We start from the raw sequence: 17581 nt of genomic DNA, 5'->3' as shown, positions 1-17581 counted from the left end.
TCCATGATGCTTGGTTAGAGATCTGCTCAAGTGAGTCCAATTTTCTTTTCTCAGTATATGAAAATAAGGACAAAGAAAAGGAAAACCCAGGAGAAATCACGGCTACCTTTCCTCTAGTGGAGTCAGACTGCCAACCTACTGGAGGTGATTAAGCCTAGTATGTGTCAGGCCTGGAAGGAGAAGGCTTTTATGGCAGAGCTTATCTTTCCTGGTAATTGTTGCACATTCTCACTTTATAAAATGCTTGGGGTCCTATTATAAAAGGAAACTGGTAGGTTTTTAAAGAGGAATCTTGGCAATATGCCAAAACAGCCGATTCCCACCCCCACCCCCACGCTTGACTTTAAAAAAAAAAGAAAGAAAAAATTGGGAAAGCACCTCCGTCAGTATTTTAAACTGAGCAAGTCCCTTCGATTCAGTCTCTGTCACCAAACTGCTCTTCCGCACTCACACAGGTGCCTCTCACCACGGGGATGTGCCGATCCCACCAGAGCTGCGATGACTGGGAAATGAGGGGGAGAGAGACGTTCTTGTCGCCTCAGACCTGAATGTAACTCACGCACGGTGCCACTTCAGAATGATTCCAGGAAAAACATCCCTCAATGCCTAAGCTGTCTGGAGGCCCAAAAGCCTGACAGACGGGGCTACCTCTGCGAGCTCGTGACGACCGCGTTCCAGGCGGGCTAGGAAGTAGCATCAGGAAGAGGAAGCAGGGCTGGGGCTGCCCACGTCTGCCAATCAGAACAAGAAACAAGCTTTCATCCTGCCGGCAGAAGCTGGCAGGAATCTCTGGACACCCTCTAAGTAAACCAGGTGAGGACGCAGAAGGGAAAGGTTTCGGCCACTTTCCAGAGCCCCCTGCACATCACTCAGAAGTGGCTACCATCAAACAATTTGCCACTAGGCTCAGATTTGCTTTTAATTTTGACGTGAACCCATGAAAAGTATGTATCATGAAGTCTATTTCCTTCTTAGATATCTTAGAAGTTATGAACTTTTAATCTTTTCCATAGTCTTCTTTTACATATGGGGTTCAAGCATTCACTCTACAAATGATGTTTTCATTTGAAATGAGTAAGTAAATACAGTGTAAGAATAAAGGTACTTAATACTAGATACACCATGATGTTGATAAAACGAAACTTTTGCTAGTCAAAAGAAATGTGATTGCACTTGGCAAAAGCCCTCAAGCTGGTCATAGGTAATTAAGAAGTGAGCCTAAATATTAATATAAAAGTACTCCTAGCAGCAGCAATAAAGAGCTTGAGAAAATAACTTTTATTAGAGTGCATCCAATACTGTCCCAGAGAAAAGGTATAATATTACTTCTCTTAAAAAATCTTTCTTGGAGTTCCCATAGTGGCTCAGTGGAAATGAATCTGACTTGCATCCATGAGGACACAGGTTTGATCCCTGGCCTCGCTCAGTGGATTAAGGATCTGGCGTTGCCGTGAGCTGTGGTGCAGGTTACAGACACAGCTCAGATCTGGTGCTGCTGAGGCGTGGGCCAGTAGCTGCAGTTCCAACTGGACCCCTAGCCTAGGAGTCGCCATATGTTGCATGTGCAGACGTACAAGGAAAAAGACAAAAAAAAAAAAAAAAGATCTTAGAGTACAGAAGTCAAATGACAATTTTTAGAGAAACATTTAAATATCTATGTTTTAACATGTTTTAGTTTTTAAAGAAAAAGAGGTCTGGGCTTTTGAGGGAAAAAAAACAACCTATTTTAGATGAGGAGGCAGGACTAGGGCTGGAGAGTATCCAGGACTCCAATCACAGATTATTTCCATAAAAGCCTTTCCAGCAATAGGGTCTTCAGAGAGACCCAATAAAGGAAGAAATTAGTTTCCATCTATCAGATTGGCAAAAACTTCAGAGTAATAAAAGCCACTAATGGCAAGGGTGCTACGAAACTTATATACATTGCTGATATTTTCTAAACATATAAACTTTCCTGGAGGACCATTTAGCAATAGATATCAAAAACATTTCTAAAATGCACTTTGATTCAACAATATCTTCTGTCTTTAGAACAAATTTCCTGACCAAGAAAAGTACAAAGATATGTATGCCTATACAAGTTCACTATGGTGTTTGATAGTGAAAAGTTACTACCTAAATGCTGTTGGCTGAAGTAAACGATACAACTGAGTACCACACAGCCATTAAGAGTGATGGAATTTATATACTCTGCTGTGCACTGATGTTCATACGACTACTCAGTGAAAAAGTTCCAGAGTAGTACAGTAAAACAATATTTATATATGAACATGTCTATAGAAGGTCTAAAAGGATGTTTGTACTGTAACAAGTGATTACAATTCAAGATTTCCAGAGACTTTTTCTTCTTTGAACTTTTCTACACTGTTGGGTTTTTTTTTCCCTTACACTTTTTAGGGCTGCACCTGCGGCATATGGGCGTTCCCAGACTGGAGGGAGAATCAGAGTTACAGCTGCCAGCCTATGCCATGGCAGCTCCAGTTCCAAGCCACATGTGACCTACAGCACAGCTCAGGGCAATGCTGGATCACTAATCCACTGAGCAGGGCCAGGGATAGAACCTGCATCCTCATGGATACTAGTCAGCTTCGTAACCCACTGAGGCACAGCGGGAACTCCCCATACTGGTTTGTTTTTTTTTTTTTTTAAACAATGAGTACATATTTTTTTTTACCAAAAAAAATTTTTTTTAAAAAAAGACAGGTCCTAAATATGTTTCTTTAAAAATAAACACCAATATATGTAAATAAAAACAAATCCCTCTTATCCCATGGTAAAAAACCAAACAAAACTCCATTTATGTTAATTTTTAAATTATAATTGCTGGGAGTTCCCATTGTGGCGCAGCAAAAACAAACCCCACTAATATTCATAAGGATGCGGGTTTGACCCCTGGCCTCTCCAGTGGGTCAAAGATCTGGCGTGGCCATGAGCTGTGGTGTAGGTCACGGATGTGGTTTGGACCCCACTTTGCTGTGGCTGGCAGAGGCCAGCAGCCACAGCGCCGATTTGATCCCTAGCCTGGGAACTTCCATATGCCATGGGTGGATCCTAAAAAGCAAACAAACAAACAAAAATTAAATCTCTGGATGATTTAAAGTATTTCATAATAACTGAAAATTATTCCATTCATGGTTTTATCACCATTGAGGTTTTAGCTCCTGTGAGGACAAGTGTAAACGACATATAAATCCTAACCACACTAGGTGTCACGAACATAATTCTAAAACCACAGTCACTGTTAGAAATGGGTGCTTCTGACCAGTCTTTTGAGATGACAGCTTCACCTCAAACAAGGGTAGAGCATGGGTTCACAGGCATAAAAAGCTGTAACAATTCCAATCATATTAGGAACTTTTTATATACCTAATGTTTTTCCCTCAAAGGGAAAAAAAAATACAAGACAGTCTAACCATAAATATGCTCAACCTCTGGAAGAAACCCTTCTAGCATCAATACCTACTACAAATGATAAAAGGTAAAAAAGCTAACATGTAAGTAACTGTAGGTGGCATGTTTTTTTTCTTTTGATAATTGGGGAATTACCAGTTAGTGTCACTGCTATGCTTATTTACTTCCTGAAGAGCATTTATTTCCACTATTCTCTAAACTTAAAACTTCCACTCTAATAAAACAATCTAATCATATCACCACCATCTGCACTCCCGTGGCCCAAACATGTCAGTCTCCCAGCAGCATGAGCACAGTGGCCTTAGGGAACCATGAAGCCACAGTAAACATTCATTCTTCTCACAATTAAGTTCCTGTGATAACATTAATGCTGCCTCAACCATGATCACCTGAGAAAACACCGTAGTTCAGGATAACTGATGAATACTAAGCACTCAAGCCCAAGGCTGGTGAGCAGGGTAGAGTTGGTGGGGCAATGCCAGGCTGGACCCATACTGATTTCTATAAGAAGGCAGACAGGGTCCCATTTTAAGCTCTGGGCACACTCATCTGCTTCAGTCAGCTGACAAGATAGCTTCTACTAGCTCCTTTTTGAGGACCTCAGATGACATGATACCACTGTGTAAAATACAAATTTATATTTTTATCTGATGTATTAAACATATTCCATGTGAAACGAAAGTCTACACTAAGTAAATCCAAAATATTTCTAAAAAACTGAAGAGCTTTACTTTAAGCATTTTCAACATGTTCCCTTTTAGGCCAGCAGATGTAGCTGTGAGTTAAAACAGGGAAGGCAAGGTGCTCTCAGGCAGCCGTTAGATGGCACCCTTTTTGATGGAACTGGGGTTATACCACAGATGTAATACAATTCTATTTGACGCGGAATTCTGATTCAACTGCATTTATCTAGAATGATCATCTCAATTACATACTGAGTGTATAGACTGGAACCATTTTTACTCAAGATTTTCTGACTAAAACTTTTCCTTACTCATTGAGAGATGACGTTTCCAAATAAGAGGCAGTGAATGGTGATAAAAGTTCATGACTAGAATCAGGGCAATCTGACTTATCATCAAAATGCAGAATCAAAATATTCCAATTGTTCTGCACAAGCCTCAGAGCAGGGTCCTTGGAAAGTCAACCCATAATGTTTAAAACCTAAGTCATGGAATTCCTGTCGTGGCTCAGTGGTTAACGAATCCAACTAGGAACCATGAGGCTAGGATCCCTGGCCTCGCTCCGTGGGTTAAGGCTCTGGCGTTGCCATGAGCTGTGGTGTAGGTTGCAGATGCAGCTCAGATCCCGAGTTGCCGTGGCTATGGCATAGGCCGGCAACCACAGCTCCGATTAGACCCCTAGCCTGGGAACCTCCATATGCTGTGGGTGCAGCCCTCAAAAGACAAAAAAATAAATGAAATAAAATAAAACCTAAGTCTTGCCTATCAACAATCTACTGAGGAACCTGGTCTTAGCTCAGTGCCAGGATCAGGACAGGCCCACAAAAGTCCTTTCAACAGACAAATGGATAAACACTACCGCTTTTAAATGATGTGTCCTAAAAACAGTTGTCAGTGGGTTCATGTCTCTGTGAGACTCTCAGACGTGGAAATTACACGCATCTGCCTAATGACCCAAGGGAGGGAGTGTATGTTCGTGCTCTCTCTTTTTGGGTAAAGACATGAAGATGTATTATAAAAAGAACCCAAGTCCCCTTACATTCAATATCGCCGGTCAGAAAAGATTGTTTCTCCCCTAAATATTGTTATTTAGGTAATAATCCTCTTATCAGTGCCATCAAACAAAGTTCACATTCTAGAAACTAAAACAGCACAGTCTAGCCCATAAAGCCCAAGTTCTCAAGCATATAATGTAATTCAAACAACCCAATTCTATTGGTCTATGAAAACCTGGATTATGACTCTTTTAAATCAAAGACTGTTCATATCTTCAAATACCTAGTATTAAACTTTACTACTAGTTTATGACCTGCATTACTCAACTCTAGAAACATTACCGATCAATTCCATGCACTCAATGTGAAGTGCCAACAGACTCATTTTTAGAGAAACTAAAAGTTTAATAACTTTATTATTTATGCCCCCAAAACAGATTTCATACATAGTCAAGGAAGTTTTGTGACCTCCTAGGCAGTTGTGCTTTATATAGCCAGCATGAATTAATAAAAACAGAATCTAAGGAGTTCCTATTGTGGCTCAGTGGGTTATGAACCCAGCTAGGATTTGGGTTCGATCCCTGGCCTTGCTCAGTGGGTTAAGGATCTGGTGTTGCCATGCGCTGTAGTATAGGTCATAGATGAGGCTCAGATCTGACGTGGCTGTGGCTTTGGTGGAGGCTGGCAGCTGCAGCTCCAATTTGACCCCAAGTCTGGGAGCTTCTGTATGCCATGGGTGTGCCCTAAAAATGAAAAAAAGACTGAATAAATTAAATCTAGGACTATTTTTTAGAAAGCAATATTGTTAAATACATATTTAAGTAAAACAAAAAATTCACCCACATACCCATAATTCAGTCACATATTATTACTAGACATGTTTTCTCCTAATCTTTTCCACTTGTTTTTAAATAACTGCTTTCATATTATATGAGAAAAGAAAGGCTGGTCCTATTTCAGACTGAGGTCAGAAATGATGTCAGGAGATGAGGTCCCCATTAAGAGACCCCACAAAACCTGTCGGTTTATCAAGACTGTGTGGATCACGCCACCGTCAAAACCAAGCTCACCCTTCCTTCCCCATGTGCTGGCTCCTACATACTCCCTTACTTCCCAGGTGCTCTAAGAGAGGTAAAACTGGGGTCGGGGCGGGGGCGGGGGGAAATCTAGGTTCTGAAGACCATCAGATGTGGGCTCAAATCTTAACTGCCAAATACAAGCTCTGTGATCTTGGGCAAGCGACTTAATCTGCGTCCCAATTTCCTCATTTATAAAATGGGGGATATTAATATCTGCTTCATAGTTATTGTGAAGATTAAATCATCTGCTGTCTAAAATATCTGGTACGTGGAGTTCCCATCATGGCTCAGTGGTTCGCGATCCGACTAGGAACCATGGGGTTGAGGGTTTGATCCCTGGGCTTGCTCAGTGGGTTAAGGATCCGGCGTTGCCGTGAGCTGTGGTGTAGGTTGCAGACACAGCTTGGATCCTGCATTGCTGTGTCTCTGGCATAGGCTGGCAGCTACAGCTCCGATTGGACCCCTAGCCTGGGAACCTCCATATGCTGCAGGGGCGGCCCAAGAAATGGCAAAAAGACAAAATAAATAAAATATCTGGTACAGTGCCTGAAATGGAAGAAGAGAATTTACATTGTTCAAAAGCAAAACTGAGGTAACAATAAAAATCATCAGTCACAGATTTTCTAACTTTTCCAAGTAACCCCTACTTTATTGTTACAAACAACTAGCAGACCATTACTTTAAAAATAAAAGACCAGGAGAAAAACAACATCTGTTCGTCTATCAGCATATTTTGGGTGAAAGTACAATAATGCCTAGTTTTGTTTTTTTTTTTTTTACTTTTTTTAGGACCACAGGTGTGGCATATGAAGTTCCCAGGCTAAAGGTCAAATCAGAGCTACAGCTGCCAGCCTACACCATAGACACAGCAACATGGGGTCCGAGCCACATATGCGACCTACATCACAGCTCACAGCAATGCCAGATCACTGACCCAGTGAGCGAGGCCAAGGATCGAACCCACATCCTCACAGAGGAGTCGGATTCATTTCCACTGTGCCACAATGGGAACTCCAGGTAACGCCTATGTTTGGTTATGATTGAACTAAATGTGAAAAATTCAGTAGTAATAATACTATTGGAGTTCCTGTCAGGGCGCAGCAGAAACGAATCTGACTAGGAACCATGAGGTTTCGGGTTCAATCCCTGGCCTCGTTCAGTGGGTTAAGGATCCAGCATTGCCCATGAGCTGTGGTGTAGGTTGCAGACACAGCTCGGATCTGGCATTGCTGTGGCTCTGGCAACTGCAGCTCCGATTAGACCCCTAGCCTGGGAACCTCCATATGCCGTGGGTGTGGCCCTAGAAAAAAAAAAAAAAGTTTAAAAAAATAATAATAATACTATTACTCCAGCAATTCTCCTTCTCTTCTGAATCATGCCTATCAGCACACACACATGCTGTTAATTCTCCCAATTTAAAAACAAAAACACCACCCCCTCGTAATCCCATTCCCTCTGGTAGCTATGATCCCATTTCTTCTTTCTCGGGGGGGGGGGGGGGGGGGGGGCTTTGTTTTTTAGGGTGGCACCTGTGGCATACAGAAGTTCCCAGGCTAGGGGTCGAATCAGAGCTGCAGCTGCCAGCCTACACCACAGCCACACCAGATCTGGGCTGCATCTGTGACCTACACCACAGCTCACGTCAACACAGGATCCTTAAACCACTAAGCAAGGCCAGGGATGGAACCTGCATCCTCATGGATTCTAGTCAGGATTGTAACCTACTGAGCCACGATGGGAACTCCCAACCCCCATTTCTTTCTTTCCCTTTATGGCAAAACTCAACACTTGTCCATACACACTGCCTCTAATCTCTCTCCTCCAATCTCTTTTGGATCCACTCCGCTCAGGCTTTACCCACCAATGACAACTACAGGGCTAACTCGGCAAACTACCAGTTATCTTAAGCCACTTATAGCCAAGCATCCACCTCCTTGAAATAGTCTTTTCACCTGGCGGCCAAGTCACCATTCTCTTGGTTTTCTCTCCCTCTCGGGTAGGGAAACCTTCTCATTCCTCAACCTCCAAACCTCAGGATGCCCAGGAGCTCCTTCTCAGACCTCTTTTCTCTCTAGTTCACTGCCAATGTGAGCTCACCCAATCTCCTGGCTTTAAATGCGATCCACACAGTGATGAGTCTCGAATTTCTATCTTCACCATGCACCTCTCCCCGGAATTCCAGACTTCTCTAACTGCTTCCTGCCTATCTAACAGATACCTCAAGTTCACAAGTCCCAGACTGAGTTCCTGACACTGTTCCCTATTAACCTGCTCCTCTCACAATGGTCCCATACATTTTCCAGGTGTTCAGACCAAAAGCCTGGCCACGTCTTTGACTTGACTTTTCCTCTCACCTCCCACATTCGACTTATACTGAATCTGTTGCCCCTACCTTCCAAATATATCCAGAACCTCTTTTCATCAACTCACTGTGCCATCCATTCTAAACCACCAATTCTCACCTGTCACAAACAGCCTGGTCTACAGGACGTTCCACAAGTACTTTAAATAAAAAGAAGCCAATTATTCTAAATATACAGCTTTTTAGCTTGGTGAATAAATTACACACACACACAGGCTTTAGAATCTTTTTCCAATAATGTGTAAACACATTAATAATTTAAATGTTAATTTAAAAACGCTTTAACTATATTACAAGGATGTTTATATATATGTGGATGTCAAGCAGCATAGAAAGTTCTACATTAAGTAATTTTACTGAATGAGTGGCTCTTGTAAAAATTTACATAGAACATTTGCTATGAATTAGCCATTAATTATATTTGCAGTTTCACCACCTTCAAATATTTAAGTTATTTATATGATATACTAGTATGAGAAGTTGCCTAGTTATTAGTAAGAATTCAGTCAATTCTGTTATCACTTCCCAGACAGCGGAACAAACTATATGCAAATTTGAGAACCTGGAAGATGCAGACCTCGTCAAGTAGAACAAACATTCCAGATACCAGTTAGAGGAGTGTCGTTACTTACACTGTGAACTCCTAAAGCTTTCCAGATGGCAAAGCTGATCACGCCAACACCACACCACGCGTAAAGTGAGCCCCAGCCCAGGGCTCGCAAGGCAAGGGAAGATCCGCTCTCTGGCAAGGCAGCCGTGGCCATGCTTCCCTGCAATGAAGCCAGAAAGCCGTGGGTAAAATTCATCAGCTCTGAAAGGATAAACCTCTGGAGAGTTTGAAATCAATGACTCTCTGTGCAAGCACCATGTTGGGAAGTCTGACCAACCCAAGTTCAAATACCAGCTTTGCTATTTAATAACTGCATGACTTAAATGACAACTTCTCTGACAAATACTTGAGTATGCACGGCTCTGTGCTAGGTAAACAGAGTAATGTCCTTCTGACAAAACATTTCAGTCCCAGGGTGGGGGAATGGGCAACGCAGACACCTCGGAGCTAGTTATGAGCCAAACAGAAAGGGCAATGATAGAACTACATGTACATATATACACAGGGCATGATGGGCCCAGGAAGGGGAAATTTTAAAGAGGAGTTCCTGTGAGAGGTGACCTAAATCTGAGAAAAGACATGCGAGGACTTTTTTTTTGTCTTTTTGCTATTTCTTTGGGCCGCTCCCACGGCATATGGAGGTTCCCAGGCTAGGGGTTGAATCGGAGCTGTAGCCGCCGGCCTATACCACAGCCACAGCAACAGCAACACGGGATCTGAGCCGCATCTGCAACCTACACCACAGCTCACAGCAACGCCGGATCGTTAACCCACTGAGCAAGGCCAGGGATCGAACCCACAACCTCATGGTTCCTAGTCGGATTCGTTAACCACTGCGCCACGATGGGAGCTCCCGAGAGGACTTTTGTATATGCAAAATGCCTGGCGCATAAAAATTCAGTTCATGGCAAATATTAATAAGAAACTAGAAAATAAACAGTGACGCTCCTTCTGAGTTTCAAGACATAATATTAAGGTAAAAATCTACATCTGTAAAATATTACCATACTTGACAAAAAATTAGGAGTACCTGTTGTGGCTCAGCAGGTTAAGAACCTAACTAGTATTCATGAGGATGCGGGTTCAATCCCTGACCTCACTCAGTGGGTTAAGGATCTGGCATTAATGCAAGCCCTGGTATAGGTCACAGATGCGGCTTGGATTTTATATGCTGATACACACTAGAAAGTGTTTTTAAAAAGGCTGTACTAAGTTACAATGCTGTTTTATGAGGACCGCTTCGCGTTAGCCAATATTAAATGGTATTAGTACAAAAACTCAAAAAGGAAACCTTTAAAAATTACATACAAATTACTTACATTTCTATTGTTACAGAGAATGAGTACTTGTCTAAGTTATGAGCCTTTTGAATTGCATATTCATGTTATTTGGCCTTTTACAGTTTTCTGGGAGTTCCTGTTGGGGCTCAGCAGGTTACAAACCCAACTAGTGTCCATGAGGATGCAAGATCAATCCCTGGCCCTGCTCGGTGGGTTATGATCTGGCATTGTTGTGAGCTGCAGTGTAGGTCACAGATGTGGCTCCGATCTGGATCTTGCTGTGGCTGTGGCATAGACTGGCAGCTGCAACTCCAATTCTACCTCTCCCTCTAGCCTGGGAACTCCCATATGCTACAGGTGCAGCCCTTAAAAAAAAAAAAAAAAAAAAAAAGCAGCAGGAGTTCCTGTCGTGGCGCAGTGGTTAATGAATCCGACTAGGAACCATGAGGTTGCGGGTTCAGTCCCTGCCCTTGCTCAGTGGGTTAAGGATCCGGCGTTGCTGTGAGCTGTGGTGTAGGTTGCAGATGCGGCTCGGATCCCACGTTGCTGTGGCTCTGGCGTAGGCTGGCGGCTACAGCTCTGATTAGACCCCTAGCCTGGGAACCTCCATATGCGGCGGGAGCGGCCCAAGAAATGGCAAAAAGACCAAAAAAAAAAAAAAAGCAAAAAATTAAAAAAATAAAGTTTTCTGATTTGTACATTAATCACATATTAATATTCTTTGAAGCTGTATATCTGTCATATGGGCTATCGTATTTCCCTAGTTTGGCTTCCTTTTATCCTCTTATTTTGCTTTTTGTTTGTTTTTGGTCAAAGATGCATTTTAATGCTTTTAAGCTTGCTAAAACTTCCCTCACCCAAAAGTCACAGTCAATTTCTCTTTTCTTCTAGCTGCATTTTGTTTTCACCCTTAACTTTTGAGTTCATCTGGTACTTTTGTTTTGTTTTTGCTCTTTAGGGTCACACCTGCAGCATATGGAAGTTCCCAGGCTAGGGGTTGAATTGTAGCTGCAGCTGCCGGCCTAAATCACAGCCACAGCAATGCCACATCCTTTGAACCCGCATCCTCATGGATACTAATCAGGTTCCTAACCCAGTGAGCTACAAAGGGAATTCCCTGGTACTTAGTTTTAATGGGAGCTGGTAACTAACTAGAGTTTACTTCCCTGATAGCTTAGCAACTGCCCTGGCACCACTCTATGGATTAATCCTCCTCCCAACTTATTTGAGAAACTTACATATAGAGAGGTTTGTTTCTAAGCTACTTTCATACTACAAATTTATTTATGTTGGAATCCCACAGAATTATAGAATCATAAAGTCTTCTGACAAACTTAATACTTTGTTCTCCTTAGTCCCTACACCTGTGAATAGCAGATTAATCCTTGCTAAGAACAGGCAGAAGAGGAGAGGCACCTATGTCTTTAAGCATAAGAGGTATTAGAAAATACAGTTTCACTGTATTATAGTCATTCAACCAAAACTTATTGAGCACCTACTTACTATGTGCCAGGCAATATTCTATGGAGCAAGGTCACTGGGTTCAAGGAGCGGACCTATGTTCTTCATGGATACTAACATGCACTTTATTTCAACATTCTAACATGTCTGAGACAGAAGTACCTCTTGCAGTGCTGTCTCAAAAATTTAACTGGCTTTTTTTTTTTTTTAAGTGGTGCTAAAAGTTTAAAAAGCACACAATTTAGTACTTCTTTTGAAATAAAAATAAAGACAGTTGACTAATTTGTACACGTCTTGAATCTATGAGGTGCATATTGGCTTACTTCTTAAAGTAATAGGAAAGGCCATCAACACTTTCTTTACTTTTGCTATGCAAAACAGCTGACACTGACCTGTAAATAATAATGCTATGAACGGATTTTGGTGTCACAAACCTTATTGAACCATTCAGGACTTTTCTTTTTAGCCAACGATAATGTTGTAACAAATCCAGCTAGCATTCCCGCTGCAGCAACAGTACCAAGGAAAATTCCACCTGCCAGGGGGGTAGGGCAGGAAAAGAAAAAACTCTGAAGTTAAAATGATGTGCACAAGTTCAGTGTCAGACACTATTTAAAACCACTTTTGCAATTTAGAGAACCGATAGCTAAGTAGCTCTTGTCAAAGGTAAGTAACAACGGCTGTGTAACCCCATGACCTCTGGTTTCTGAGGCCATTCCAAGGTATCTGTTCAAGAGCAAAGAATAGGCACAGAGTCCCCTCTCCTCTTTCCGGGGACAGCTCCGTGAAATTGCTCCCAGGGAGGAAAAACCGATAGTGGGAGTTAGAAAAGGAAGGGCAAGAGAGAAACTGCAGAGGGAATAGGGTAAATGCACCACACACGAGAGCTCTCCCGGGCCCAGACCCCAACGCATCGCTACACTCTGGGGGCACCCAAACGAAGTGTGCGTGGGAATGCCCGCACGAGTGCAAGCTACGGCCCCCGAGTGAGTTCACCCCAACACCTGCACCTCACCACACCTTTAACCAGGAAAAGCCGGTCGTCAGTGGGTGCCGGAGCCTCCAATCGAGAGGACGACTCCGCAGTCCCAGCGCCCTGTGACTCCATGTTTACAAGCCCCCACCACTGCGTCCGGCGCCGACTGGACCCGGGTGGAAGCGAGAGGGAGGCAGAGGAGAAAGGTTCCGCTTCCGCCCTTCTCTGTGCAACCTGAATACCGATCCGGAGAGCGACCTCTACCTCCAAACCTTCTCTCCTCCCCTGCGCACTGGAGAAGGTGCGGTGGCTTTGCGCTCCGGGGACGGCGCCCTCCGAGGCCATCAACCAAGGACGGTTCTTTGCTTGCTCCAGGGTGATGATTGCTGCACTTTAATGCTGTTTTCTTGAAACGTTGCGCAGCTCTGACTCTAGGAGGCAGTGAGGGGTCGCAGATGGCAGGAGCCCAGTCCCAGCCTGGTTACAGACTCCACAGCTCAGTTGCCAGATGCAGGGATTTGGCCAGCGTTAACATTTCACAATTCTAAAATGTAGGCCTGTCTGTCCTGTTTACTTGGCTGGGCTATTTGGTATCAGTTGTCAGTTTAGGTATAAGCGACAGGTTTTATCCCAGGAAAACTGCCAGCCTATCAGCTCTGTGTTGATGGGATTCCTACCCCACGGCCTTACTGATTAGCCTACCCAGGGGACTGAATGGCTAGCGTGCTGAACTGGAAGAGAATGGCACAACCCCAGCCAGGAGAGCAGAGGTTCACCCTAAGAAGTTGCTAACACGGAACTTGAAGGCTGCCCCAGCACCTCTCAACATTGGAGATGGGCAGACGCCCACCTTCAGACCGGGAGGCTGCATTGCAAACGGTGGTGGATTCTGTAAATGGCCATTGAGAGGAGGAGGCTGGTAGTATCTTGTGTAAAGATATCTGACTATCTTTTAAAATGAGGCAATCTGGGCGATTCTTGTTCATTGTGAACGACAACAACAAAAGCCATGAACTTCTTGAGCACGGGGATGGAGATCTTTATTCATATACCCCAGCTCTCGGGTATTACCTCAGGTCATCCCTAATAAATTAATTTTGGGTGAATGAGTCAATGAATGCATCAGTTAAAACGCGGTTAATAGCCCAAACCTGGGCTCAGGTCCTAAACCATTGATCAGCTATGTGAATGTGATAGTTTTATTAGGCTTACTTACCTCAGTTTCCTCATCTGCAAAATAAAGACATGGGTAGTAGCTTCTTCGTGGTGCTGCTGTTGAGAATTAAATGAAATCGAAACTGACAGCACTAACGGCCTGAACCCAGTCAAAACCCAGATTGGGACTTGAACCCACAGTTTTAAATTCAAGTTACTCACCCTGTGTCTGGACTCACCAAGGCTCAAGTTCTTTATGCCTCTGTGCAAAAGGAATGCAGCCAGAAACAAAGTGATAGGCAAGGAACAGGTTAGGATGGGACATTTCTGAGAAATGCTGACTGGCAGGGGAGGAAGCTCTGCCCCAGGATGATTCGGTGGGCCACGGTTTTATCATCCAAGGGGCGTGGGGATTGGAAAGGCCCACCTCTTCCTTTCCAGAAGTAGTACCTCCTCCTTAGTATCCGGTAAGGTGTGTATTCAAATCAGCTGAAGGGCGGATTTTCAAACTCTTGCCCTTGGTCTGAATCTGAAAGCAGGCCTCATCCCATTCCCCACCCAATGACAAGAGGCAATTTTCGCACCTCCACTGGTGAAGCAAGTCTGCCTCATTCTGATGGCCTTCCTGAACTTTCAGTCTCCCAACATCCCCCAGTCTCCCTCTTAATCCATGATCCCCTATTGGGACTTCTACAACCACCTGTACCTACTCTATCCCTATTAAAATCAGGTAAGAATTTAATTAAATTAGGTAAAGGTGTTAGCCTAGTGCCTGGCACAAACACTCAGGACAACTTAGCTCTAGCTATTGCCCCCTTAGATTCCAGTATCTGTTTTGCAAAATTGCTTTCAGAGATTTTTTAAAATTATGGATACCCAGGGCCTACCACTAGAGATGACAACTTCAAAGGGCCAGGCAGCACAGTTAAAGAGCTACACAGGGCTTCTGCTGATCAGCCAGGTTGAGCACTACTGCTCTGTTCAAATTTCTGTGTGGGAGAAATCACATAGCATTCATTTAACTTCGGATCCTTTGAAGGTAACTGGGTAGGACCCTGGGAGGCCTTCCCAGAGTGGCCCCCACTCACGTCCTCCACCTGCCTTTTTCTCTATAGAAAAACTTCAAAGAATCAGTTTAATCAGAGACGTGAGAAGAGTGAAGCAATTCAGAGTAAGGATAGTTCAGCTGGTCAACAAGGTCAAGGGCCTTTAGTTAGCTCTTCTCCAAAGACTACAATGATATTCTGAGTCTGGTCCTTGGAGCTGTTTGGCAGGTGCTGGAGCCCCCACCGGCTGGAAGAAGTCACCTGGGTGCTGCCCACACCCACGGAGACCCCAGACCGGTTGGAACCAGAAGGCCGATGACGCTGACTCCCAGTGACCTCACCACAAGCCAACCAATCAGGAAAATGCCCATGAGCTGATCACACCCTGCTTCTCAAACACTCTAAGACTCCTCACTACCTGTACCTCAGAGGGGAGGCCCAGTCCTGGAGGCTCTAGCCTGCTGGGTTCCCCTCTTTGTCTGGCAATTAAAGCTACTTTTTCCCTTTCCTCCAACTCTTCCTCCACTTTTATATTTGTTGTCGGGACCGAGGCAGCTGAGATTCGGCAACAGAAGCAGAATGTCAGAATGTGAAAGAGCCCTTTTAATTGGCAAATGCTGTGCTAATGTGTTGAAAGTCCTGAGACTTATCCTTCCCCCGTTACATAAAGGTGGCCTTACCAGCTAACATTTATTGAGTGCTTTCTGTGTCTAGCATTGCCCTAAGGGCTTCAAACAGATTATCTAATTTAATCTTCTCCATCGCAGACCGGGAAAAAAATGTTGCCTGCCATTTCAGTAAATAAAGAATGTTGTCTGCCGTTCTGGTCAACAATGAATGTTACCTCCCATTAAGCCATCAGCCACTGCAGTCACCCCAACACTGCCCCCTGAGGGGAATTCAGGATGGAGAGAAACAGCATACTGGCCTTAGAGAGCTAAGTTGCATATCAAAGGAATAATTTCAGTGAGCCCAGACTCTTGCATCTTCCCATAAAAAGAAAAGCACTAAAGTAATTACCTTGAGATGTCTGGGTTGGTTTGTGATGAGCAGTAATCTTTTGATGTTCGACCACGTGTTTTCTGGTCCCCCCCCCCCCAGCAAAAACTCCTATATATCCTGGCTCCTCCTCTCCTTCTTTGGAACAGTTGCTCGGAGCTATCTTAGAGGTTGATTCTTAGGCTACAGTCCTCAGGAAGGTCCTCAAGTGAAACATAATTCGACTTTTAGGATGTGTCTTTTCAGTCGACACCATAAACTCTGAGAAACTAACTTGCTTAACTCATACAGCTGTTAAGTGGCAGAGCCAGGAATTAAAAGCAGCTGTGTCAAGCCCACCGCCAAGTGGGTCCTCAAACTTGAGCTTGACTGGTAGACTCACCTGGAAGGGGTTTCTGACCACACATTGCTGGTCCCCATGGCCAGAGTTTTTGATTCAGGAGGGCTGGGGTGGGTTTTGAGTACGTGCGAATCTAAGGAGTGCCCAGGTGATGCCGATGCTGCAGGTTCCACTTGGAGACCGTCCTTCTCTCTGCCTTGCAGTTCCCACCTCTTAAATCCACATCATCCATTTTAACATCTGGAATCCTGTTCTCTCAAGACTGTTTAGAGAGGAACAGTGCTGGCTCCTCAATGCTCCGCCTTTTTGCTGTTCTCGCCAAAAAAGCACAGGTTTTTTAAAATTTATTTTAAGGATTATATTACTATTTACTGTAGGAACAGAAGAGAGAGAAAATATCTTTAAATCTAGGGAAACGGCAGCCTCCTGGCATCTGGAGCCTGGCCCAATTTAGAGGCAATAACTACCAACTCTGCTGGACACTTACCTGCTTTTGTTCCTGAGGATTTAGGTCACAAACTTCTACCTTCTTTCTAACTTCCCCAATACAGGACAACTTTCCTCCTTCCTACATGAAAGCTCACTTTCCCAGTAAACAGAGGGCAATAGAGACAATTAAAGCAAACCAGTGGGTAATCTTTGCCTTGGGTGAGCAATTTGCATTTTGAGGCTCCGTGTCAGATACACACCTTGGAGTGGAGGGACTGAGAGCTACTTGGACAAGGCGAGCTTGTGAAGAGGGTTACAACCCAGGCCTCACTGGCCCCAGCCTCCTGTGCCTTGCTCTGTCCCAGGGCCTGGGACATGGTGAGTCCAGACCCTAGGAAACATGGCTGATGCAAGGATGGACAGTCACTGGCCCAGAGATTAGAACCACATTCCAAGCATCCCGAGTTAAAATGCTTAAACAAAACGTACTTTAAAGACAACGTTGCCCGAGTTCTTGTATTTCTACAGTGCACACAGGTATTTCAGGTGCAATCTGATGAACTGGTCTGTCCTAGGAACCCTGAAATCTCACCTGGACTAGTTTCTATGGGACTGCATGGTACCGGCTCCCATAGGAGAGGTGCAAACATTTGGAGCACAGAGACTTGGGGGACAAGGACACTAATTCCAAAAGAGCAAGACGGAGCATTTCTGGGTGGAAATCGGTGACCAGGAAGTCTGAAAACACTGCTCTT

The 17581-nt window shown here is 44.0% G+C and overlaps 1 protein-coding gene across 1 annotated transcript in view; it reads right to left on the bottom strand.

Annotated features, from left to right (window-relative positions):
- The window catches only part of TMEM242 (transmembrane protein 242), a 51573-nt gene extending 38518 nt beyond the window's left edge, over positions 1-13055 (bottom strand). Inside the window, exons 1-3 of the mRNA XM_047769854.1 lie at positions 12902-13055; positions 12316-12416; positions 9163-9300 (exon numbers count right to left, since the gene is read on the bottom strand). Coding sequence (XP_047625810.1) covers positions 9163-9300; positions 12316-12416; positions 12902-12989 — 327 coding nt within the window. The 5' untranslated portion in view covers positions 12990-13055. The remainder of the gene's footprint in view (positions 1-9162; positions 9301-12315; positions 12417-12901) is intronic.
- Between the last annotated feature and the right edge of the window lie 4526 nt (positions 13056-17581).

Source organism: Phacochoerus africanus, chromosome 2 (assembly GCF_016906955.1).
Source record: "Phacochoerus africanus isolate WHEZ1 chromosome 2, ROS_Pafr_v1, whole genome shotgun sequence".
Taxonomy (NCBI): Eukaryota; Metazoa; Chordata; class Mammalia; order Artiodactyla; family Suidae; genus Phacochoerus; species Phacochoerus africanus.
This window is presented reverse-complemented; position numbering and strand designations above follow the sequence as displayed.